General features: G+C 38.1%; 1 protein-coding gene across 1 annotated transcript in view; it reads right to left on the bottom strand.

Moving 5' to 3' along the window:
* The window catches only part of LOC140303152 (A-type voltage-gated potassium channel KCND3-like), a 90121-nt gene extending 67869 nt beyond the window's left edge, over positions 1-22252 (bottom strand). Inside the window, exons 1-2 of the mRNA XM_072381788.1 lie at positions 21819-22252; positions 19873-21044 (exon numbers count right to left, since the gene is read on the bottom strand). Coding sequence (XP_072237889.1) covers positions 19873-20975 — 1103 coding nt within the window. The 5' untranslated portion in view covers positions 20976-21044; positions 21819-22252. The remainder of the gene's footprint in view (positions 1-19872; positions 21045-21818) is intronic.
* Between the last annotated feature and the right edge of the window lie 4642 nt (positions 22253-26894).

Below are 26894 nucleotides of genomic sequence, written 5' to 3'. Positions count from 1 at the left end.
GCTTTGATTCTTGCTGAGTAATAATTGCACCCAGAAGTAATGCTGGTAATCTTATTCTGTCTCACAGGCCCAGATCAAAATAATTTTTATTCTTGGATACTGGATAAAGATATAATCAACGTCAACAATACACAAGAAGAGATTTATTGCTGCTCTGATCTGTATATTTACCTTCTATGCAGAAATAATGGAAAATGCAGTAATTTCTGAGTTATTAAAATCATTCACAGCTTCTTAGAATTACATGAATAATCACAGTGACTAAAAAGTAGTAAAACCTGATGCCAAAAGAAAAGAAACAAACATCAATGAGTATACCCCTACAGCATGGAAAAGATATCTGAGTAATTGCAAATGCAAAATATTGATTACTGTGAATGTTTTCCAACTGGCAGATTATTAAAAAGCAGTGAGACAACAATAAGGCAACTTTCTGTTTGATGTGATATTAGTCTGGCAAACTTTTCTTTAAGATTCAATATCTTTGTAGAGAATATGTGTAAAATGGGACATATACTCACAGCCTAATGAACGCTTAACAAAAACAGTTATCCAAAGAGAGTGTTTCTCTGTCCAATAAAGATACTTTGTGCCCCTCCCACCAGCACCTGTGTAGAGGATAACAAGCCTGCAAAAAGCTTCTTATACTGCAAAGAAACAAAGGGAGGTCACCTTAGACCCAAGATGTCAATGTAATTGGCATCCAGAGTAGTTGACTCACTTCAACAGAGACGTCATGTTGACGTGGCTACTGTTTGGCAGAGGATAAAAATTCAGAATGGAGTCTTTCATGGATGCTTTGACCCTGTTAGAGTAGCAACGATAAGAATGGTTGTGCTTGTTTACTCCTCTCCCAAGGCAAGAGCAGCAACAGAAGTATGTTTTCTTATTTTTAGACTTTTCTCTGTATTTCTGTCAACAAGACATTGCACAAATTACAGTTAACTTGGTGGAGGAGTAGCTCATGGGCAAAGTAAAAGGCAGAACTCTGCCAGTGCCCTTCAAGTTTTACTCCAAACTCAAATGTAGGTGTCACGACTTCACATAATAAAGCTTTTTTATGCTGTTAAAAAAAAACAGCTAAAAACCACTAACATCAAGATTTGAGTGCAAACTGTCAAATTTTTATTTTGTCCTGCAGCAAATGCCTGCAGTGGATGTGGGTTCAGAGCTCCAGCATCGATGGGACAGCAATAGCCTGGTGCACATGCTAATTTTGACACAGAGTGCTTTGTTTAATGCCACAAGAGTGGGCACTGCTCATTTTTACGTTTATCACAATGTCTCGCAAGGAGGCTTCGAAACTAACAGCAATAACTCAAGGACAAAAGACACTCGGTTGATAGATTGTTCCTGTCTGAATGACAGCTGGGCACCTAATAACAGAGGGAATGCACATGATGTCATCAGATGTGTAACTGTACTCAGTTAGGCCTGGTTATGTCCTACTGAGTGGCAGCCATCTCAATGGCTGAAGACTTACTGTCTGGCTCTAAAACACATCTAAAATGAAAAAGAGCTGTTGTGTAGTTGATTGTACGAACAGATTCAGATAAAAGTCTTAGTTTTCTTTTTACAAGCTTACAAAACGTAAAGACTAGTGAGCCAAATGGAATGCTGTAATTCATCAAGACAACTGCAATCCTGGCTCGGAAACGTGGGTTTATATTGAACACTTTGTGACTGATATGTTATATTTTTAGTTAAAGTCATTATTGTAGGCTTCAATATTTTAAAAAACCTGAAAAGGCTTTTTTTTTTTGCATAACCATGCACGCTCACAACTACAGTCTATTTAGAATCACCAATTAAGCATGCATATTTCTGGACAGTGGGAGGAAGCTGAAGTACCCAGTGAAAACCCATGCATGCACGGGGACAACATACAAAGGCCACACAGAACGGCCCTGGCCGATAATTACAACTCCTTGTGAGCCACAACACCGCCAAAAGCGACAGAAATTTTTAGTCCAAATTAAATTAAGCAAATCGACTCATGTTTGTTATTGTATTTTTATGCATATTTCTACCTAGCTTTAATGTCAAAAAGATCACTTTAATTTTAAATTTTTTAAATTAAAAAAAAATCCACTCAGGTCCACTCTTATTCATGTAGGTTCACTGTCACAACCAATAGAGAAGAACGATCAAACAATGCTTGGAAAACTGCAATCACACATTTATATAAAAATAAAACAAATTGAGTTTCATCACACAGGACACTGTGAAAGGCCTCAGTCAGGACCCCTCAGCTGAACTAGAAAAATAAGAGAACAGCTACTCATTTCTGCACAACACTGTTGCTGAGTGCATGCTTCAGGGAAATTGTTATTTCTTTATGTGAATTGAATTAAATCAATAACTATTACTTTTCTGGATTTCATCAAACAAGCTGCAATTGTTTTCATTCATTGGTCCCAACGTTACATAAAGTTAACCACTGTTGACCTTGTTCAGTCATCACGTGCAGCGGCATCAAAGACACTCATCTGGGCCATGCTTATGTATCTCTTTTTTTTTTTTTTTCCTCAGTGCATTCAGTGTTGAGAAGCAGAGTCACTGTTTGCTCCACTTCTGGCTCACAGACAGTTGCTCATTTTTCTTAAACACAGCTGGAGACATTAGACAGCAAATTCAGGTCAGGCAATCATACGTTCTTTCCATGGCAACTCTTAATGAGTGCCATTACTTTTTACGTCAGCGCATTGTCACAGAACAGCTTAATTTTCTGCACTGTCAGGAATATAGCTACAGCCCAGTATGTACAGTAATGTGTTGCTGGTTGTCAGTTCTCAGCCCCAATTATAACACCTCTGTGCAACCATATGTCAGTATTCATATATTTTTGGTGTCACAAAATAGCGTTTAGCTTGCTATCACAACAGAAGTATAAACCGAAACCACCACAAAACTTCTCTCGTTGACTGAGTATTGATTATTCTTTAACTTTTCTGAAATGTCGTTTATAGATGTGGCTGATTTGCTACAGTTTCTTTCAACATATATGCTAATAAGCATGTATTTCCATATGAACATTGAACTGAACAATCCATTCATCAGAAAATAATGTCAACAACAAGAATAACATTAACTCTGCAATGTTTTAAGAATACAAATGTTTTGTGAATGAGGCCATAAAAGATATTGAGGCAAACCTCTATAAACCAAATAGCAATAATATGTGCTGTGTGTTGAGTGTTACTGTAGTAAAGATTTTTGACTCGGATTATGAAAAGCTTATAATTGTCATTATCATTATTATTTTTCATTGTATTAGGTTAAGTTTTCTGACATGATAAACCATTCAATTAAATATACACTCACCTATTCATATGTCCTATTGACAAAGGCAGGAAAATGAAATGGCTAAATGTGTTCTTTCTTCTGGCTTAAAATATATCTTATCGAAGCAAACAGGTCCGAAGCCTTGAACTTGAAAAGTGTATGAATAAATAATGTTTTTGCCTGCAGTGTCTGGCCTTAAAAATCACATAAAATGAGTTGCACCATGAGTTGAGAGATAGGACTCACAAAAAGCATTACTACATCAATTTTATGATCCAACACATAATGTTTCATTTGTTGTGCTAAAAAAACCTTTTCTCTTCAATTATCTTCAGAAATCTTTATAATTTTGAAGCTAGTCATAGTTCATCACTGACATAAAATGTTAAACTGGCAGTTTATGTGACAGTTCACCAATAATAATGAAATATCACCTGTAATAATGAAATTTGGATTAATTCGGCTACATTTTGCAAACCAAATTACACCTGAAACTGAAAGAAACTGTACCACAGGGAGTACCATAATGGTACCAAACTGTACCATTATCTCAAAGTTTGGGAAATCTCCCAGATCCCTTTTTAATTTCTATCAAAATAGAACAGAATAATAGTAATATAATTTTTTCCTTTGTTACTCTTTCATAAAGCTCATCTTTGTGGAGTGTTTTTCTATGGCAAGACACTGCAGTCTCTGCTCTGATTAAAGTCTTTGCCTGTCTCAGAAGTTTTGGAGTTCTGTTCTATCTTAGCAGACTTGTTGTGATGCGATACTATATCTAATCTTTAACAATGCATTTAATGGCACTCCAAAAGTTGTTAGTATTCTTTATACTGTTCAAGAGCTTTTACGAGAGATATTCTTTATGCTGCTGCTCCATAGTGATGTTTCACAACAGGCGTGTAAATGCTGAGATCATGTGACAAAGACTGCACACAGGCGTTCGTACCTGAACCAATGTGAAACTGGTAACTGACAGCAACTAGTCTCACGGTGATATTTAGTTTTTCTTTATTTTTTTCTTTTTTTTTTCTTTATGTGTTTGTGTGTGTATATCTGTGTGTGAAATACTTGTGAGTATTATTTCCCTTATTCTAGTCCCCAATTTTCACAAACTCTAAACTCTTCTCGTTGCTTCTTTCTCCTTCCCACCAGGGATGGGAGCAGATGAGATGATAATGTGGGTAAATTGGGAAATTGTACAATGATAATGGTAATTGGTACCCAAAAGAAAGAAAGAAAGGAAGGAAGAAAAATAATATCTCTTTAATTAAAAGCATTATAGTAAAGGAGGTTAATACATGCGCATGCATTACTTTATATATTTAAACTTTATATATATAAAAAAATCCTTTTAATTTCACTTAACCAGTCTGAACTACTGTACTTTGCTTAGGGTCATAACATGAAAACCCCAATGCATATCTTTTCTAAATCCAGGTTGTAATGCAACAAAATAGGAGAATTGTTAATGAGGCCAGTCCAATAAATAATAATATTAGTAACTGCTGTCATCACTGCATATTACTACTTAATTGAGTTAAATCAAAAGTCAGAGGAACCTTTCTATTGTTATTGCCTGATGACAACACAATGTAACTACTATACTCACCTACAGTATGAATGTACTGAGTGCAGACTGTATAGAATATCATGTTAATAAAATGCTGACTTTAACATTTCTTTTCCAATCAGAAAGCTTCTTTTGCTTATGGAGTCTCTTATCTTCCTACACAAATTAAACATAACCACCTAATTATTTAGGTAAAAATAAAAAGGCCCCATTCAGATAAATTCAAGAAACCAAACCGTTGCTTTCTTTTTTAAAACATCTGCTGAACTCGGGCTGCATATAAATTGATATTCAAATGTGAGTTGAAATAGGAAGCACGAGAGTCTGAGCTGCATTTGAAGCTGTAATGAAAAACATAAACACACATGCTGTTATTATTTATAAGGTCAGGTCTGCACATACAGCTCTGCTTTAGATGGGTGCCAGACACACACAGGCAGTGCAACAGTCACTTATCATTTGAAAAAGTTCAAACTGAAAGAAACAATCAACAGCTTTTTTATTTTGTCTCACACTTCCTTTATTTTCAGGGTGCACTATATTAACCCTGGCTGTTCTCTCAGACACTGTAACTGTTCCGCTCCTATTTTCTTGTCTGTGTCCTCCTTCACACCATATTGAAGGTTATTACTACCTTTTCTTTACCTCTTCTCCGAGCCAAACCCTTGCCAGCTGTGTAGTGAGATAAGGGCCAAGCATCTAAAAATAGCCCACTCTTTCTGGGTAGAGAGCATGCCATGTCATTCAAGGTTCTTCTTTGTGCCCCAGCACAAACATCTCGAGAAACCATGTTTGAAACTACCAGATAGGATCACATCTTCTCCTCCTCCTCCTTTTCTTTAATTTCACTTTTCTTTGCTTCCTCTACCTTATTGCCCTCCTTTTTTGTCTTTTTCCTCATTTTCTTTCATTTCTTTGTACTGTCATAATGTTAAGATATGTATATACTGTATCATTTACAGTACTTTCTATTTTCTTTTACGTCTTCACTTTCCCTTAACCTAATTTCAAATCATCTTCCTTGGTTGACCTTAGCATGCCAAATTCAATCACATAAACTCAGTGAGAGTATGAGCGCAACCCCTTCCAACTTCCAAGGCCATCCAGCATACAGGCTGCAGCAGAACGGCACTACTCTCTGAAAGGGGCTGGATTATACACCAGGCTTAGAAAACAAGTCATGGACAATTTTGAAAATCTGTATAGCAAACAGCCCTTTTTTCATTTTTTATATTAGGGTTTGCCATTTTTCAGCACAGCTCTGATTTATGTACATCTCAAGGACAAAAATGCAAAAACACCACTTATCATCATACCACAATCATTATAATGGAAAGTGTTACACACATTAGCTCTTTAACTCAAAATTTGAATCACCCTGCAGGCTGATGTTTCAGATTGCAAGTTGCATGAGGTTGAAGTCAGGTGACTGAGATGACCATGACACAACTGACACGCCATCCTTTTCTTTATTCTCCGAGTAGTTTCTCCTCAGCCTCCATAGCCTCGAGGTGTGCTTGGGGTCGCTGTTATGCTGTATAACAAAGTTAGATTTACCAAGAGTTCCTGAAGCCACAGCGAGATTCCACAACATGAAGTGATATCCACGTTGGTTGAGTGAGCTAACATTGCCTTCAGCAAAACACACCCAATCATCACTGATCTTCGCTGTGCTTCATGGCACTTTAGGCACTGAGGAATCCTACTTTCATCTATCTGCCAGCAAAAATAAACATGAAGGTTTGAACCAAAGATCTCAAACTCTGATTAATCTTTCCATAAAATTCTGTTTCAGTCGTCCCCAGTCCGATGGCCCACTGCAGTCTTTTCCTCTTGTTTTAAAAGCGTTAAAACGAGAGCTGAAATGCTGCTATGCATCCCTGTTACTTGAAGATGTCTCTGGACATGTTGACACAAACACTACAGTTAGACATTTCATTAAGTTAATTTGTCAGCTGATGAACAGTTAAGTGTCTTTCACTCAAATTAGACACATAGATAAGTCAAACCTTTCAATGATTTCTGGTTGCCTTCACAAACGCTTTTACAAGCTGGCAGAACAAAAGAGCATCATTTTCTGTTGACTGATCCTTCTGAAGCTGTTGAATCCCTCTCTGTGATAAAAGTATTATTAAACTTCAAAAGACACTTGAAAGCCAACTATTAAGGTAGGCATTTACAGTAGTCAGAGATATTGTGTCTGTAATTTGTAACGTTATGTTGTTTTGTGATGTTTCGTTAAGAACAGGTATTTTTGCATTCTTTGGTGCTATTTCATCCTCACAGAACTTGGCTATGACTGACACAAAAGCTTGGAAATGTTCACATGTGCTCATACTATTGCAGGGTATATTTGCACAAATGACAACTTAAACTTGTTTAAAGGTGCAAACAGAATCCATTGCTAAACATATACACAACAGCACTTTTCTTTGTGTTTGATCTGGAAAAAGATCTGAGTTGCTGATGCCTCCTGATTACAGCAGACACTTTTGAAAGCAAACTGACATGAAACAAAATCCAACCCCATTGCACACAATTCAGATCTGCCAGTCTTGTCACAACCAGTGCTTCTTTTTCACATAATGACAATTAAAGGGATTAAAGCTCACTTCTGTGAACAACAAAGGTTTCACAAAGGTTTCTGTAATGCTGACTTCTATATTCAGACAAGGTGAGGAGAATATCGGCACATACTTCACAGGTTGGAAAGCTGGGCGTACTGATTGTTTCAGTAGTGTGTTCAGAGCTTTGTTATTGCAAAAACAATCATTACACCCGACTGGCAACAGGAGAGCCCGAAATAATTAGTGCTGGAGAATGTGAAAAACAGATAAAAGAAAAAAAGAAAAGATGAAAGAAAATCCATTCACAGCAAAAGCAAGTATGAACAGTTTGACCTTTTCAAGCTGATTTTCTCAGAGTATGGATGAAGAATTGTTCAATCATTTCTAGATGGTGTCAAGAAAGGCTTAATCGAACTTAAAAAAAGATGTTATTACAGATCAAACGGTGCACATATCAGCTGAAATCATCAAACACATTTTTCATCTAATTCGTCTGATATTCAAATAAAATGTTCCACTACTAAAAATTTTCATGTGAACATTACACTGAATAGCTATGCGTATTGTTCTTCTGACAACAAAGTCACGCAAGAATGAATCATTTCAGGCTTACATTAGTGGTTTCACTATTCATGGGCTTTCTGTGCTTTATAGGGTTCTCCAGGTTTATGCAAATGTATTTGATCTAGTTCATTTAATGGGTTTTCTGCTCCTTTGTGACAAATTTCAATAATTTTATATATATATATATATATATATATATATATACAGATATAGATATATCTGTATATATATAAAAATAGTCACTTCTTCACCTTCTTCTAAGTATTAGTATGGTTATTATCATCATTATTATCATCATCATTATCACGGGGGATGAATAAAGTATTTTTCTATTGTATTGTATTGTATTGTATTGTATTGTATTGTATTCTATTCTATTCTATCACAGTTATTATGTACTTTTCTAAGTCCTGATTCCAAAATGGCCACACTCAATTACAGGTTCAGAAGTCAAATGGAAATCGTCTTTTTGCTGAAGTTCAGGTAGCCTCAAAGGCCCCTCCAACACCCTATAACGATCTGACAAGTAGTTTTAACCAAATGTACTGATACCTGAAGCTTGATTTATGTTTCCACATCAGACCAACACACAACATGCAGCCTATGTGCATGTGCAAATGGAAACATGCCGTGAAGAAGCAGCCCACTATCACAATGAATTTTCTGCTTGGTACGCCATGTTTACACAGCACATTGTTTGTCTCAAATAGTAATCTAATTGGCCTGCTCATAATGCTAAAAATCTGTATTCTCCCTTTGTAGTTGGAAGGGATTTTCTTGTATTTGCATTTTTGTCCATATACAGATTGAATAGACATGAGATTGAGTGGTCAGAAACACCATCTCTGCTAAATGTTTACACAGTGTATATCTGAAATGTACGTAGTAAAGCTCCAGTAAAGACTTACTTTACTTTAGAATGTGCTTTTGTACTTCTTCAGAGTGTGTGTGGTAAATAATTGGTCACTGTAAGTCAACACTCCTCCCACACACCCAGGGATAATTGTTTATCAGAACAATTAGTACTGTAGATAATTCTGTTCTTCTGGTGCACAGAGTTAAACTCATTTGCTGAAATGCATTAGCCTTAAAAGATGTTGGGAAAACTGAGGCAGGTTATATGGAGAAGCTTTGTGCTGCCTTTACAGACACTGCTGGGAATTTTCAGTTTGACTGCCACATCTCTGCCTGCATTGCAATTCCAGCAGATTCAACACAATTCGATGATCTGATGGTTGATTTAATTTTTGTCCAACCTGACAGTGAAATGATGTAAGTGCTGCTGCAGCTTAAATGAAGTGAGAATGAAAACATAGTGCTGCAATACTATCGACTACTTTTTCTCATATACCACCAAACTAGAGGTCAATATGTGAATTGTGCATGTTAAGTGGAGCAGTGTGTCGAACATATAGTAAAACACAATAAGGGGTTTAGTCGTTTAACCACAAGAGTAAGAAAAAGAGAGACAAACAGCCAGATGTTATTAAGCTTGCCTGACACCTCTGTAGGTTAAATTCCTTTTAAATGAGTTTATGTGTTAAATGAACCTGTGTTGGTGCTCAATTTAGTTCAAGAGCTATCATTAGAAAGGTGTCTATCAAAGAGCCTAGTGTTGGGAAATTGGCTCCAAGAGCATCTTGGCCTGATCAAGGCAAGAATATTTTTAATTTCCTACCAGCTGCACACACTTTGACCCAAGGGGTTCAGAAACGCAGCAAAATACCCCAATATTTCTATCTGAAAGCATGCTGCCATGGAAAACCACCACAATCTGTTCCCTCTGGTGATTTGTGTAAAATAACATTCACCCTTACAAACTGTTCTGCACTGCATCCCAGTTCTGTTTCAGTTTGGCTCACAGATCCTGAATTATTAACAATACCACGTATGCCGTTTCAGAATTAATTACTTGTCCAAATGCTGTCCAACTCCTAACTACTGTTACCAATGATCCTTTATTGACTGTAAACACAGTGCATCACGCATCAAAGTACCAGGACAACATAGAATTTTTTAACATAACAAGCAAATCAGATGGCTAAAGAAACCGTATGCAATACGTGTATTAAAATGAAGTATTTCTGCTCTTGATTCAGTCCCAGCCTGAGATGCATTGTTCTACCTGATTTTATACACAACTGGATGCCAAACTACCTTTTATCAAGACCAGGTCTGAGACTGTCTTTGTTGTCACTAAACTCACTGTTCCACACTTGCTTAATTTAGTTTCACGGGACTGTGTACGTGAAAATTACACAAATAATCTCAGATATGCATTTTTAGGTATTCAGAAGGAATGGAACTTCAAAACAAAGACTGAATGGATGCAGCTCATCCATTTCTGAAAGGCTCCGGTTTCAAGAGCAAAAACTTTATGCATCAAATCTGTAAAAAAAACTCAGAAAAAACTGCAGAGATTTACCTTCCATCTCTATCTGGATATGAATTAGAAAGCATGGCAGCAAAAACTCATTTGTCAACTGACAAAGAAAATTACATCCACCAAGTTCATTGCCTTAAATTTGACAATTACAGCTGGTGCAATGTTTTTCTGCGTCATCCTGTAAGATCTGGCTGTAAACCAAAAGCTTTTTGGGTTTTTAAATGTGATGATAAAACAATCTGTTTAATTAGGAACTTGTGATGGCCTGTTGTACCAACGAGGCCAGTTATATGCTGGCTCAATTCTATTTAACAAACCCATCGAATTTAGGTTCCTTTATACAATACTTTAAAGTCTAGCACACCATCAAATAACCACTTGTTATGTGAATATATAGTGGCGCATTGATATTCTTATCAGAACACACAGCCTCTCTCCTTCTTCCACTTCATATTTCCTGCTCAAAAGCTCTGTGTAGATAATATGTGCAACACTTTCACAGAGTGCACTCCCAAACGTGTGGGATCACATGGACCTTTATGGCTGCACAGAATTTCACAAGATAACTGAGATAACTTAAGATAGAAAAACGAAAACCCTCTTTCCATTTTAAAACACATAAGGTAAACACAACCTCAGATGAAAGCATTAGGTTGTATTAAATTTTACTTCATAAAAATGAAGTCAAAAGTACACTTCATGATCAAATAGCTTGTAGAGCCACTTTTAGCAGCAACGACTTAAACTACATGTTTTTTTAAACAATGTTATCGGTCTCTCACATCATTGTGAAGAAATTCTGGCCCACTCTTCTTCACAGCAATGTTTCAGTTCATTCGTTTGCAGGCATGTTTTTAAGCACAGCTCTCCTACGGTTCCACCACAGCATTTCAATTGCGTTAGTCTGAACCTCGACTGGGTCACTACAACATCTTGATTTTCTTTTTCAGGCTTTCTGTTGTAGATTTGCTGCTGTGCTTTGGCTCATTTCCATGTTGCAAGACCCAGTTTCAGCCAAGCTTTAGCTGTTGGACAGATGGTTTCACATTTGACTCTAGAAGAGTTTGGTATACTGAAGAGTTCATGGTCGACTCAGTGACCCCTGCCCAATCATCCCCTCTTCACCACCGTGCTTTACAGCTGGTATGATGTGTTAAGCGTATATGATGTGTTTTATTTTCAGGAAACGTGATGCTGTGCATTATACAGAAGTCTTGTGGTTGGCTCAGATGAAACTTTAGAAACCTAAGCTGAGCTGCCATGTTTTTTTGGAGACAAGAATCTCTTTCATGGCAACCCTTTAAAGAAGCTGAACTTATTTAGTCTTTGTCTAATTGTACTGTAATGAACGTTAACATTTAACATGCTAACTGAGACTTGTAGAGTCTGAAATGTAGCTCATAGATATTTTTTGCAGTTTATCTACAAGACTTTGAGATAAAACTGGGAAGACTGTGTAACTGTAATGTTTCCCATTTGTGAATAATCTTTATCGCTGTAGAATGATGGACTTCAAATTGTTTGGAAATTGTCCACACTGATGGAGAGAAAATTGTTTTTTTAAGATCACTGATGTCTTGCTTTCTTGGTATGACTTGCAAGCTAAACTGAGTTGTTAAGTTGAAGCTTAAGCTGTGAAAACATTTGCTTTTATAGAGGCACTAACACTTGTTGATGATTAATTAATCAAATACATTTGATTTACTTGCCCTGTAAATCACAAAGGAAGCAGTAAGCAGTCTACTACTGAAAATCGATTATGACACAGTGAAATATGTCATATTGTAATGTTTATCTGAGGTTGTATTTCCTTAATCTTAAGAGGTGAGAACCAAATTTTATTTCTTTCTGTGTAAAATCTTAAAATTAGAAGAGGTGTATTTTCTTTCTCACGTGACTTCAAAGTTTAATGGAGACACAATAAAATCAATCCCTCACTGTGTTGTTAATGAAAATAATCATTAGTTACCAGATGTGTATCTGCATAGGTATGGGACATTGTGCTTCAAGAAGAAAACCGGGTAATAGTGTGTGTTATTTGTTTGTCTTTCCCAGGCAGTTCTTCAGTTCAATCAACACTGCACCAACAGAACTCTGAGCTCAAAGCACAGCTTGTCTGACTTCTCTCGTCCTGCCTCTGGCCCCTGGGCCCAGTCCACTTTGTCTAATAGAGATGTTGAGCAGAGAACACAGAGGGGAGCGAGCTAAAAGTCTCTCTGAAGAAAGAAGCAGATTATATATAGCCCCTGATTAAAGCAGAGATGAGAACATGACCTACATGCATAACAACATTTTCTCTCACTTTCTGCTTTAGAACAAGCCTCCGTCCAGGACCAGGACTCTACATCTGGGAGAATCACTCTAATTATATCACCAGAGTCAGATTTCAATGCACACCTCATTAATATTTCTCTCATTATTGGGTTAATAATGTTTTTAGAGGCGTGGGAGACTTGGGAGAGCCTGTGGTGCGGCAGTGAACCTTTCAGTGCAGGTAAAAATGACCACTGTCATCCACTGTGTCTGGATCATACATCAGATTATGGCAGAAGCTACTAACTCCCTTTCACACATAACGCCAGTGTTCCCAAAATAGCTGTTCCCCTGTGAGTCTCCCAGGGGATGAGGAAAGGGGAGAACGACACTTTGAGAGAGGGTTTTCTCCTTCCTCATCATCGGATCTTGTCCCAGCGACTGCGTATCCGGCCAGCTCCGACAGTGCCAGCGTCGGCAGGCAGCCGCAGGGAGCGGACCTAGCTGAGATTGAATCCAGATCTTTTTATCAACCACCTGAGGTTGATTTAACACCCCTGTTCATGGACATTGAAAGGGTCTGATTATACAGCCAGTCAGCCTCCCCCCTCCCCCTCAGCTCCAGCCCATTACCCAGAACTGCTACGCTGCTTTGTCTGGGCTCATGCAGACACTGAGAGGACGCAGAGAGGGAGGTCATAAAGCCAAGACAAGATCAAAGGAAATAACGACGAACATGGGTAAATGAATCAGCATCTTAAAGTGTGTATGTGCTCTTCTGAGTTATAACTCAAATTCATGTTCTTCAAGTAGTCGAAAGACCTTTTATTTAACTTTTAACATTAAAGGTGTAGAGCCTTTAGCTTTTAAAGGTTAAACTTTTAACACTGTTGCATTGTCAGCAGTTTTGCAATTCAGGACTTTAACCTTTTAGACTGGGTTTAGAGTAGACATATCATGCTTTTGGGGTTCTTCCTTTTCTTCAATATGCTGAATAGCTTTATATGCAAGAGCAAGATCTGCATAGTTAAATAGCCCATAGTCTCCTTAAAACTGAGTTATTCTCTCTGACAGTGGATGCTGCTCCTGCACTGCCTGAAACACATCATTAATAGTCCAGACTTTTCTTCCCTCGTTTGATTACACCACCACTTGCATCATGCCTGCCTGGTGGTGGTTTCTTGAGACCTCCAACAAATAATGAGACACTGTCTTATACTTCATTATTTTTGTCCAATCAGAGGAGACTTTCAGTGTCATTCAGAGAGAAGGTTTCAAAAGAGACAGGAGCTTAAACAAAATGTTTTAGACACAAGTTGCCAGGAATCGGAGCTGCAACAATAGCATGAGAAAAAAACATGTTATTTAACACCAAAATATTTCAACCTATGCTTCCAGACACCTAAATGAAATAATAAAGTTTAAACGGCCATAATAAAGACTATTTAATAATGTGTCAATATATATGCAGGCTTGCATTTATATGTGTATTTCTGGATTTTGAGATACGTCATTGGGGAGTTTGGAAGATGTAGGGAGGATAGTCGGTGAGCATAGTCTTCAAGAAAATGGGAATGTACTGAAGTCAGGTTAAGGATTGGATAAGTTGAGCTGCATCAACTTCTGCAGTGACAATGGAAATTTTTTGAATTAGCTATTTGATTAGCTGAAAATTAATAACATTACCTCGACAGACACAAAGGTGTCTTGTTTTACTAAAAGATCACCTTAAAAAAATACACCAGAAGAGGTCAGTAAGAGCCCAGAAGGATTAGAATAATACCATCACTGTTTTAGATTAAAGTCTCTTATAGCTTTTTTTTAACGTGCCTTGACAGATGGGATTTTAGTGACCTCATCACCTGAACATATGTTCCTGCAGCAGGTGAACAGATCACCAGGCAACAGTCAGGAAGGGCCACTGAGTCGTAAACATATTACAGACTCTTACTGCTCATTAAGGAAGCTGGACCTGACATGAATCACAAGGCACATACTTTTCAAGCAAATGCATTTGAAAAATTTCAAATGTACTTGATCAATTTTGTTGTATGATGTTTAGGTTCAACGCAATCAAGAAAAGTGTCATGCTGAGCAAGTACCTGAGCTCATGAGAAAATTAAGAGAGTTTTAGCTTTGAAGACAAAGGAAGTTTGTATCCTTCAAAAGAGATTTTTATACAATCTGAATTATTTCCAACAGTATCTGAGAAAGGCTGCTGGATCTCAAGACAAATAAAATAACTGCATAAAATTCAAACACCAACCAACATTTTTCCTGACTGAAATGTCCTTAGTTCGTGATGAGGACCACCCTGTCCAAGCTAGAGAGTCCAAGTGCTAGTAACCACTGTGCATCATACATAATGTTCACATTGTTCAGGTTTAAAGTATATATTGCACTTTCACCTTGGCATGAAAGGAATGGAATGATCCTATTGAATGTTTGATACAAAAATATATTACACACAGGAAGCCACTTGCAGTATACACTAATACAGTTGCATTGGTGAGGTCAGGCTGCTTGTTCAACTTGAACACATTACATAGACTAATAAGAGCTATTCTGTTCTGGCGATACTTGGCTTTTCATTGTTTTGGTGGATATTTTTTGTCAAAAAAATAAAAGCTGTTTTCTACTAATCTGAATATGTTTCAGTGATATGTGTCCCTCTTAACAGGCATAAAAAAAATACTTATTAAAGCGAATAAATAAAGACCCTAACCCTAAACCCATAAAGATACAAGATCACATCATTAGGAATCATGTTGAGGGTCAAACTAGATGCAGCATTAAAATCCACACACTGACCTGTCCTGTTGACATAGTTTCTGTGCAGATCATTCTTTATAATGAACACACACACACACACACATAAAAAAACAGTCTTGCTGTTCTACTGTTTGGTATCTCTTTAAAGAAGTTCCCTTAAAAGGTTAAACAATATTTCAAACCTTTTTATAGTGGCAAACGACCATCGGCTATGTGAATATATAGTGGAGTATTGATGATTTTACCACAGAATACTCTCCCTATATTCTCCCTCTTTGAGCTTCACGATTTCCTTCTCATATGCTCTTGGTTTTGAGAACCTCCTGGCTGCCCTTGCATGTTCGTGCATGCGGGTCTCGATTAGAGCTAACAAAGTTCTAGGCTTTCCTGCCCTCAATTAAACATGCTCTGAGATGAAAGAGATCTGAGTTGTTTAAGAAATCCTTATTAGATTATGTTTTAGCTTGCTTTCTGTGTTTATCTTGATCTGAGTTTCTGCAGCTCAAGCGTGACACCTAGTGTTTCCGTTTCCTAAGTTTGTGTATTATCCCTGCCGATAAAACCATTCATCCATTTTCTATGCCCACTTAATACAACTCAAGGTTGCGAGGGGTGTGTGGTATATCCCAGCTGTCATTGGGCAAAAGGCAGGGTACACCCTAGACCCTCACCAGTCCATCACAGGGCCACACAGAGACAAACAAGACCAACAACCATCCATGTTCGCACTCACTCCTAGGGTCAGTTTTAGAATCACCAATTAACCTAACATGGACGTCTTTGGGCAGTGGGAGAAAGCCAGAGTACCCGGAGAGAGCCCATGCCTACAACGAGAGAACATGCAAATTCCAAACAGGAAGGCCCCAGTCGGGATTCAAACCAGGAACCCTCTTACTATGAGGCGATAGTGCTAACCACCACACCACTCTGCAGCCTCCAATAACAGCATTTTCAGAGTATTTTTGCTCAGTACTTACAAATAGGGCCGCACAATATTAGGAGAACATGTATTAAGCATTATCATTGTTGAATATTGCAGTTATGAGTGGGTTATTATTATCATTATTATGAATAATACAACCATGAAAATGAGAATTATAGACTTCATTATATGGTGTTAATCTCAGTTGTATTAATGAGGGCTACAGTCCACCTCTACACCTGTGTATGCTAAATAGATGTAGGACATGCACAAAAGCGGAACTACCTCTCAGTGAAACAGAGCCCTTATTAATACACACATGCTTGTCCAATTTCAAGTTAAAATGTCTTTGCAGTATTGATTTCATATTTTATATATTGATATACATATATCGACATATATTGATATATCGACATATATTGATATATTGATATTGTGTGGCCCTTCTTGAACAAGTATTCAAACCAATACTTTGAAAATGTTATGGGTCACTGTAATCACACAAAGGTTTATGAAACTGTCAGCTTAACCCTGTTAACATGTTTCAAGAATGTTTTTTTATATGTAACAAGACATATAACGAGCAAAATCAGCTATCAACGCTATTGCTGGCGGTTTCTCCTTTAAAACCTGCAGGGCACCACCTACAGTCTCAGAAAGACAGGGTCAGACTACCTGTTTGTTCCATAGAAGATTGGAAAAATACTGTTGGGTACTGATGAAATGAGACGCTAGTGCAAGCTATAGAAGGTGGAGAAAAAAACAGAAGAAAGGTGGAAGAACTGCAGTGTTTTGATTTTGTTGTGAAGATTGCAGACCTGATGTGTTTTGTTTATGGTTGTGATTGTAGAAAATAGATTCTGTGAGCCTCCATGTCTTACCACAAGCAATGTGGATGAAGTATATTTGGAGGCATCATAGTGACATATCAAAAATACCGGAGAGTACAAAGGTTTTCAGTCTTTGAAAATTTGCACTGTTCTTTATTTTCTCTCCAACCTGCTGGCATTAGCAATTGATCCACACAAGCAGCAAATCTCCTAGCACGCACATTACATTTTTAATATCATTGAACCAGGCAAAAAGCACATGTGTCATCTGCTGCTGGGCTGAGATGTGGGTGAGCTGGATTAGCATATCTGTACATAGATCCCCATTCACTGAATAAGGAAAAAGAATTTGAGCTTTTTAATGCCAAGAAAGTTTTGTTTCATTGCAAGGACTTCCAGACATACCATTTTTGAGGAGCACTGAGTTTTTATGGGATTAATAAATGTGGAGTGAGATCCTAATCTATTGATCTGTGTCCTTGGCTACAAATTTCTCCCTTTTCATTTATTTATTTATTTGCACTTACACAAAAATAAAACTGGACAGATGAATACAGTGGTATTAAAAACGGCATAGTTAAGGTCAGAAAAACAACATGGTTTGCATTAAAATAATGTACATAATGTAATGAACATTAATCAAAATACTTGAATAGGTAATAAATCATTTAAATAATTAACTAAATATTAATATTCACATTTGACCCCAGACTTGTGTACTGCCTTTATTTATTTAGCAAACTGGAAATTACTTTTGGTGAGGTGAAACAAACCATGGGGAGTCAACACCTTCAGTTCTGAGACAAAGCATTGCTGAAGTGTAACAATTTTCACATCGTTCCCTAATTTCATACAGAAAGCAAATCATCAGTCAACATTCAGTGCAGTTACATGCGGGCAATCGGATCGGATTAATGGCTAAATTACAATAAGATTGAGTTATTCAGCTCATGTAACAAGCTTAATCCGACAAGAAATCGAATCGGATCGGGTTACTTGCGATCGAATTAGGACCCTGGGATAACTCCATCCGATTGCCAACTTAACGTGCCTGGAGACGACAGTGGATAGGATCGAGCGTTCTGTGCATGCTCGAGATTTTTTCCCGCGATCATCACCCGGAAGTCGAAGGAGACGATATTACGTCAGACTTGTCAGATTGTTTCTCTCGTCAGTTAACCATAACCAGCTCATCTCAAATATAGAGGGACGTATCTTTCTCGAATGCCTTAGTTTTGTTGTTGTTGGTGGTGAAGACATCAACCGGAAGTGGCTCTATTAGTGATAGTTGAAATGGGTACAGCGCCACTTATCTACTGCGGTATTGCATGCTTTGTACCAGTGATTCGATTCATTCGCCGCCATGTAACAAAGGATAGTTACCCTTGCTCAGATAAGGAGCATAACCCAACTATAGCTATAATCGGGTTAATCTCATCATGTAAACCCACTGATTGAATCTTTGTTACTCGCTCATAATGTAACTAATTTAATTTAACAAACAGCTGAAGCCTTTTATTGTTGAGCTTAAGAAGGTAATTTTAAACAGCAGTAAGTGGGTCCCAATATTTATGCTGAAATCTAGGAAGAAATCATTTCACTGTGAGTATGGGCAGGATGAAAAAATTAACAAAGGATTTAAAAATAAATAATGTGGGTTTTGTTTAAAGACAGAAACTGGATGTACTTGTCCTGCCTGCTTCTACTGTCAATTGCATTAAAAAACACTTTCACTCATCTAAGTCACTGAAACCATGAAAATGATTGGTCATGGGGTCATGACATTTTCTCCCTCATCTACATTTATAGCATTGTCCACAAAGACAGACTGAGCAAAGAACAGATTCTAAGAAACTAATAATTATTCTTTAGATCTGCCTTCACAATAGACTATTGCACTCAGCCAAACTTCAGGAACAGTTTCAAGTTCACCTTGCCATTCATGGAACTGGATTTCAGCGCACTTGAGGAAAAGATTAAGAGCTGGGAAGAATCATTATAAAGGTGACAGAACATTTCTCAAGGGACACTTCACCTCCAGACATACAGAGGAGAGATCTCACTTTGTAACACTGTTAAACTGTTTCCTCGCAAAAGCATCTTTACACTGAATGCCTTGAGATATTTTTTTTACTTCCAAACGATCAAACTCATTCACTGTTTGTTTCCAATATAATATAATATAATGTATAAATGTCATAAATACTGAGCTCTCACACATCTTGAGTCGAGTGGTATTTTGACAGAAGAAAAATGCTACAGTAAATAGGAGAATAAAAACTTAAGAAAGACAACATTTAATCAGTAGTATATTTTGTGCACACACACACATCTGGGCAGCATCAGAGTGTCTTCGGGATTGACATGTATTGGTTTATTTTTTTCTATCACAGTCTTATTATTTAACAGGCTCTAAGTAAAGCAAACAGAATGCCATAATGTGTTTGTGCTAATACACATATAAATGCAACACTGGCCACCATTACTCACACTGGCAGCCTCAAATAAGCTGTAGTGTACTGAAGAATGGGGCAGACTGTCTCAATGCTCATTTGAAAATCAAAGTGGTCTTCTTAAATTATTCAATATGTTGATATAATCCAAACAAATACATCTGGTGAATTTACCTCACTCAGTTATAGTTACTTTTGTTCAACAACAAATAAAAATACAAATATGGAATAAATATGTGTACAATCTGCAATACGACTGCTACTCACCCTAATGTCGTCATGGTGACAATCGTGTACCAGAATGAAGCTGGGATGCTGGTGAACTTGGTGGAGCTGGAGCCCTTCTCCGCATAGAACATGACCGTAGCGAAGATGATGATCGCCATGGTGAGTGAGAAGAGGAGGAAGCCCAGCTCTGAAGCACAGCTCTTGAGTGTATAACCCAGGATCCGCAGACCCTGCGAGTGGCGGGAGAACTTGAAGATACGAAACACTCGGAACACGCGCAGTGTGACAAAGGCGCCACTCACGTCCTCGTTGTTGGTCATCACTAGGCCGATGTAGTATGGGAGGATGGCCACCACATCGATGATGCTCATCACAGAGCGCATGAATCGGTAACGACTAGGTGCGGCGAACAAGCGCATCAGGTACTCCACTGTGAATATCATTACGCAGGCAGTGTCTATGCAGAAGAATGCCACCGTGTAGCGCTCGCCACAAGGCATGTCTTTCTGGTTGGAGGTGGAACCACAGGGCACTGTCTCTACCACGTTAGTGATAACTGAGATTGCAATGAAGAAACCAGTGACATAGTAGAAGACCAGGGCCATAGTGGAGGTGTGGGGGTTCTCAAAGGCACGCCACATGGTCTCTCTGAAGTTCATATTGGGCTGCTTCAGGTCCTTGTTTTCCTCCTGATCATCCTGCAGTCGCTCCAAGTTCTCCCTCTTTCTATCCTTATACTCTTCATAACAGCAGTCCCCAATGATCTCAGGTATGATGCCGAAGAAAATCAGCTCCTCATCGTAGGCCGAGATACACTCATGACGGGGGTAGTGGAGCTTCCCAGTTCGGTAGAAGTTGAGGATGCTTCTGAAGGCATCAGGGTCACGATCAAAGAAGTACTCCTTGGTTTCCTCATTGTAAAAGTAGTCCTTCTCAGAGCTGCCCAGCAGCGTGTCTGGATAACGGTCAAGAGTTGTTCTCCATGTCTGAAAGCGGCGCCCACTGACATTAAGCATGATCAGCTCATCTTGTCTTTTGCTGTTGTCTCTTGGTGCAACTGGCATAGGGCAGTTGGCCACGGGCATCCAGCCAATGGCTGCTGCCCTGGCAAAAGGAAGCCACGCTGCTACTCCTGTTGCCATTGTGAAGCAGAATATCGGAAGTAGTCTTCCTCAACCTCAGACTAGACTGTCCTCAGAATGAATAGGCATCTGAAGAACATATGCCGAAAAAAAAAAAGATATACAATATAAAGGTAAAAATTAATAGCAGCACATGAGACGATCGACCAAATCATCAACATTTGCCTCTGATTTGCTGCGACTGTAAATTAATCAGCATGAAGCTTGGTATATTTTGTGCTCCAAATAATTTTTTCCCTCCATTAAATTTCTTGTCTCTCTGCAGCTTCTGACTAAATCCAACAGAATCAGTCCAAAATGTCATCCAATTTCAACAGCAAAGCAGATAAGAAGCAACAACTGAAGCTCAATTACCAAACAACCTTGGTGTCTTTGCATCTTAGCCAACCTTTGCCCCAAATATGAATAATCAAAGTGAAATGATCGGTGAATGCAGTGCAGTTTATCAGTAAAACACATGCATTAATAAATAAACCACAACCACACCACTGCAACTGCACTGAGCTGCATCATTACAGCTGGGTGAGAAACACTGTCAAGGACTGCAACAAACCTGTTGAATCTAATCAGGCGATAGTTGTTGTATTATTTATCTGAAATGTATTCTATATATATAAGGTGTATCACCTTGTCAATTTGTCATCAGAATTTAACAGCTCCTGTTCATGTACGTTTTTTTGAAAAAAAAAAAAAAGTTGATGTGGAGTGATCGCATTGCAAGCTGAAAATACTTTTTTCTATGCACGTAGCGACTAATTCGAACTTCTGATAATATCTGAGTATTTGCCAAACTGATATTGGAAAATGTTGTAACGTAAGGATGGCAGAAACAAAGATACTCACCGAAGGGGAGAAGAAGGGAACAAAATCCCAACTCTTCAAATCCGAGACATGAGAGTTTCAATGAGCACTGTGTCTGCAGGTCCAAGTCAGACAAGCGGAGCTCGGATCCATCAAGCGAGCCAAGCCGGCGGACAGCACCTCTCCTCCTCGACTGGATCGATCGATAAACTCCAGCGAAACGCGACCAAAACTGAACAGTTAAGCACAGTTTGGGACAACAGGACTCAGAAGAAACGGTATGCGGCGAGATCATGTAAACCTGACGGATCCTACATCCTGGCTTCTCGGTTTCTCCGTCAGTTTTGAAAAGTGAAACGTGATGGAGAGAAGCAGCGCGCCTCCTTTTCTCCTGCACAAACTACTATGTGCGTCTCGCTCACTGTGCAAGCTCCGTGTCATCACTCCTCCTCCACTCTGCCTCAATTTACCAGCATCTGAGACAGACTCACCTGTCACTTCAAGCACATCCAACACTGAGGTTTTTCCGTACAGCAGTAAACGCTGTTAAGGTTGATAGATATGGTCAAACAGACGATTTAAAGTAAAGTATCCTCGGGCCTAAAAATATAAAGATAAACGATGCAATTATTTGACATGTTTTGTTGGAATTGTTTAAATTGAAACCAACTAAATGAAAAATGGACATTTTGTTAGACTCATTTTTTGAAAACATGACAATTCTTCTTGTTTTCAAAAAAAAAAAAATCTAGTTTTTATATCGGTTTTATCTTTTTCCAGGGATTGGGAAAAATAAGATAGCCTGTTTGCTCACAATACATCTAAATCTCAAATAAGTAAGCCCATGACGGAAACATTCATACATGACTGCATTGAAATGCAATAAAGATTTGAACAGTCAATATCAAAACTAAAACTAAAAACTGAACTAAAGTTAATATATCAGTGAGCGCTGAATTTATTGCAGGCCACTGTGGATTAAGTTTTTCCAAGGTTTGAAACCTATCCCGGAAATCGTACTAGAATCTTCCAAGGTACATGAGATCATGGGAGACCACTTGCAAAATATTTTTTTGCAGCATCAGATCAGATAGGCTCTCGTATCAGGAAACACTTTTGTCACCACCTCAGCAGAACTAAGGAGATGTTGCAGCAGTGCTGAGTGACTTGGGCCCTGATGTAGTTATCCATTTTCTTCAGTTTTCTGATTCACAGAGAATGGATTCTTGGATAATCATTTTAAAATTTCATTTTAAATCTGTTAGGGGAAAAGTGAATTTTCTGTTTTCTTTCTTTTCCAAATGTTTGTTTGCTTTCAGAAGTTCAAGCTGATGACAAGGATTACACCAACCTCAGGCAGCCCTGATTGTAAGTCTGCCTTTTCAGCTGCTTGTTTTTATAGAAAGACTTTGCCAAAGCTTAGAAACCCTTTATCAGATCAGTCCTGCAATGAACGTTTCTTTGAGAATCCATACAACAATCTTTATCAATGAAGCCCTTTCTCCTAAACAACATTTATTTAACCCCCTTTGCATCAGAAATTCACTTTTTTTCCAGTGAAAATAATCCCATCAAATTGGTCTTCTTTATAATGCACCATTATGGATAGGTAGATTAGCCCTGGTTCTGGCTGCAGGTGCTGTCCCTCAACACTGTTCCAACACCTTTCTCTCTCTGACTTGACAAAAGCCTTTTTCACACAGTATATTGGAGCAAAAAAAAAGATGTCCTCATTAAGCTTCTTACTGTTGTTCGTACTGGCCAGATAAAGGTGGCATGGCACCATATCAGTGAATGTTTTCAAATAGCAAGCATGACAGAATCAGCTGACTGTTGGTTAGAATTGTGTTTTCTGCACGCGTCTGCACGCTCTTACGTACACACAGTCATTTAACTTTGTGCTTACTTGTTAAGAGGCACATAAATTTTGATGCACCCATTCAGCTATTGTACCTTAAAAACAGGATGGCAGTTGCTACTGTCAGGGTTATTTGTAATAAATTAATCAGCAAGGTCTTGTTCCAAGTCTCTATTCTACATTCTATGGCACAGAATAGCACAGTTCTATGAGGGAAAGCTTCAAAGAAGGAGCAGATCCCATGATCATATGCACACACTGTTTGCAGAGTAGTTGCAGAACAATTTACATCCTTCAACAGACTTTTCACAGCACATAATCTGACTTGGTCTTAAAAGAGAAGTACTGCTGAACATTTTCTAGCTGTATTGTTTGTTCACCTTAATGTCCCTGTAAGCAATGACAGCCAACAATAGCGGGATCCTTCAACTGGCTCACATAAATGGATTTCAATTTGAAAGTCAGTTGCTTTTCCTGCTTTGACAAGCCAATATTTTCGTCGTAATTTCAGTAATATTTACATAGTATCATTATCCCTCCCTTATGTTGTTGAACTTTTTAATTGACAAAAGAATAGAATATAAAAGTTTAGGTTTCTGAGAGGTCAAGAAGGGCAGCAGCTGACGTCCAAACTCTTGGTTTTTTGTTTTTCTTTCCAACTAATCAATGGATTAGAATAGTTCAAATCCTGAATTTTCTATGTGGGTTATTCACCCTAAGGAAAGTAGATGGTATGACTTGAGTAGGACAATTTGTGACAATTTAAAGGCTTTGTTTTTACACTGGTCAAGAAACCTGCTAACACCTACCAACATCTGGCTCTTGAGAGCAATGGGAGAGCGTTTAATCGGCACTCAGTCCTGCGTCAAATGACTGCCAGGGTATTAATGGTAACAGTAGGAATAAGAGACTCCGCTGTGCACGTTTTTTCAGATTTTCTCAGAATCCAGAGGTTGGGTCATAACAAAAACAGCTCCCATTTTATCTTCCAGAAAGATACGTTTAGTGACCATAATGTCTCACCCGGAGGTTCTAAAACTGACAGCAACAACTTGTGTACAAAATGAGATGAGATTTATCTTTTCTTTTTTTTTTAATCTGTATTCAAGTCAGCTGTAAGCTTATTTTCTGTCCTGTTGTGTAGAGATGACGTCCGTGGTCCAGTTAGATGTAGTAACCTGATATCTTCAGAGTTTTGTATGATTATCAGAGACACAGACTGCAGGATACAGTGTAATACCATCCCTTACGTTGTCATAGTGACAAACCTGTCCTCTGTGAGGTAGAGGTATAATGGACCAAATAAAACAAAAACAAATAGATAAAAAGGACCCTGCGTAATACTGAAAGTCTGAGGTGTACTGGATTGGATTAAGTAGGCATGGAAATGGACGTAGAAATAGATTACAGTGTTTTTGAGTGAGAACATCAAACTACAGTTCCATAAAGAGATTGACAGCTTTAAAATTTTGCATTTATTTTTCACATGCACAATTTTCATAGTATTTATGCCATTATGTGCGGTCACCACCATGTAATGCAACGTGTAAGAGGTCATGGTGATTTTGTATATTTCCGCCAAATGTAATTAGAAAGAAACCCGGATATGTCTTTTCTAAAGTTTCAACAACACTGAAGCATGATAATTGCAAAGTGTTTTTAACTTCTTCCAATTACATAAGAGATAAGCAGAACAGTTAGCCATAACTAAAGATTCCATAAACCCTCATTTTTTTTTCAAACAAACCTTCCTTCTCAATCTCCAAGCAAAGCGGGGAGTGAGTGTCAAAGGAAGCCTTGTACAGCCTCGTCATCAGAGAGGAAGATGCAATGAGCCTCACTGGCTCCTTCAATCTCACACTTCAATCCTGGGCAGCATGGTGTGTGCAGAGGCACCTCAGGGGACTGCTATGGCTGGATGAGGAGGGTCTTTGAATGCATGGCCTTGTGTGTGGCCGTTGGAGGGGGGAGGCAGAGGAAGAGAAAGAAAAGGGGGAGAGAAAGTGAGGCTATGTGGCTTCAGTCTTCAAACAGACAGGCTATTGATGGACTCCAGACATCAGATATTAGGAAAGAAGTTCTGGCACATTGTGTAAAATATTAATGAAATAGGTCTTTGAACATTTTTTTGGATGGTTTCTTATCATAAGAAGTCTGCTTTTATTTTATCTGTGATCTCATACCAATAAAGAGTCAAGAATGGTAATAGTTTTATACATTTCCCCACTTTAAATATGTGCCTTCTCTTTAGTGTTACCACTTTTCTTTGATGAAAAAAGAAGCGGTTGCCGCTTTATGCATAATCCTACTCTGTCATCATTTCATTTAAAGCAGAAGCCATGACGCACAAATTCCCACTTTCCTAACATTCATCGTTACATCACTGCCTGCCCTGCTTTACAAGGGAATGAAAGAAAAAGACGTTTAGTGCTCACAGCCCAAAAAGAAATACAAACACACACATTTTTTCACATTGCTGCTGTCATTGTCTGCAGTTATCTTTTTATTTTGTGATTTTCTTTTTCAACACATCACCTCAATCTGCCAAATGCCAACATTCCTCTGAGTGTGATGTGGATAATTCTTCCACCTCTTACTCTTTGTAAGTTCAAACCTCTGGGGTGGCAGTTGAACTTTAGAGAAATACTTTGCATGAGATGGTGACAGAATATTCAAAAGTGAAGGACATTTTAGGATAATGAAGGCAAAAAACCAAAGGTAGAACAAAAAATATAAAAGGAAAAGGGATAAACAAAGGACTTAAACCAAATACTTATGTCAGCCGTGTTTCAAAGGTTGTAAAGCAGTTTCTTTCAGTGCAGCATTGCTTTGTTGTTAATCCTTCATGGGGTACGTTCCCTTGCCAACACTGAGGAAAAACAAGACGTTTCTTAGAGCTCATTTATGATAAATTCATGTGTGAACATTGTGCTTGGTTGAGATTTGTTGTGCTTACATCTGCACAGATAAAAAAGCAATCACATGTATCATCTTAATATGCAGAGATAAATCTAAATATATGCTTTGACAATTAAATTAAGTATTTTGTTCTGAGTAAGATTTGAACACATGATAGTTTTTTGTTGACCAGAAGCAACAGTTTCGGTTTTAAAGGTTTTTTTCATGTGGCTGTCTTATGTTTGGGCCCACAGTCTGCTGATTGCATGACAGCCATGAATTATAAGTCTCTTATCATAGGCCAACTCCACAAGAGTACAGGACCCAAAACAGCCTTCTACCGCTCTGTATCTACACTTATT

This window comes from Leuresthes tenuis, unplaced genomic scaffold, assembly GCF_036924035.1.
Source record: "Leuresthes tenuis unplaced genomic scaffold, fLeuTen1.0.hap1 SCAF_3, whole genome shotgun sequence".
In the NCBI taxonomy this organism is placed as follows: Eukaryota; Metazoa; Chordata; class Actinopteri; order Atheriniformes; family Atherinopsidae; genus Leuresthes; species Leuresthes tenuis.
Note: the sequence above shows the minus strand (reverse complement) of the source record. Positions and strands in the feature narration are given on the sequence as shown.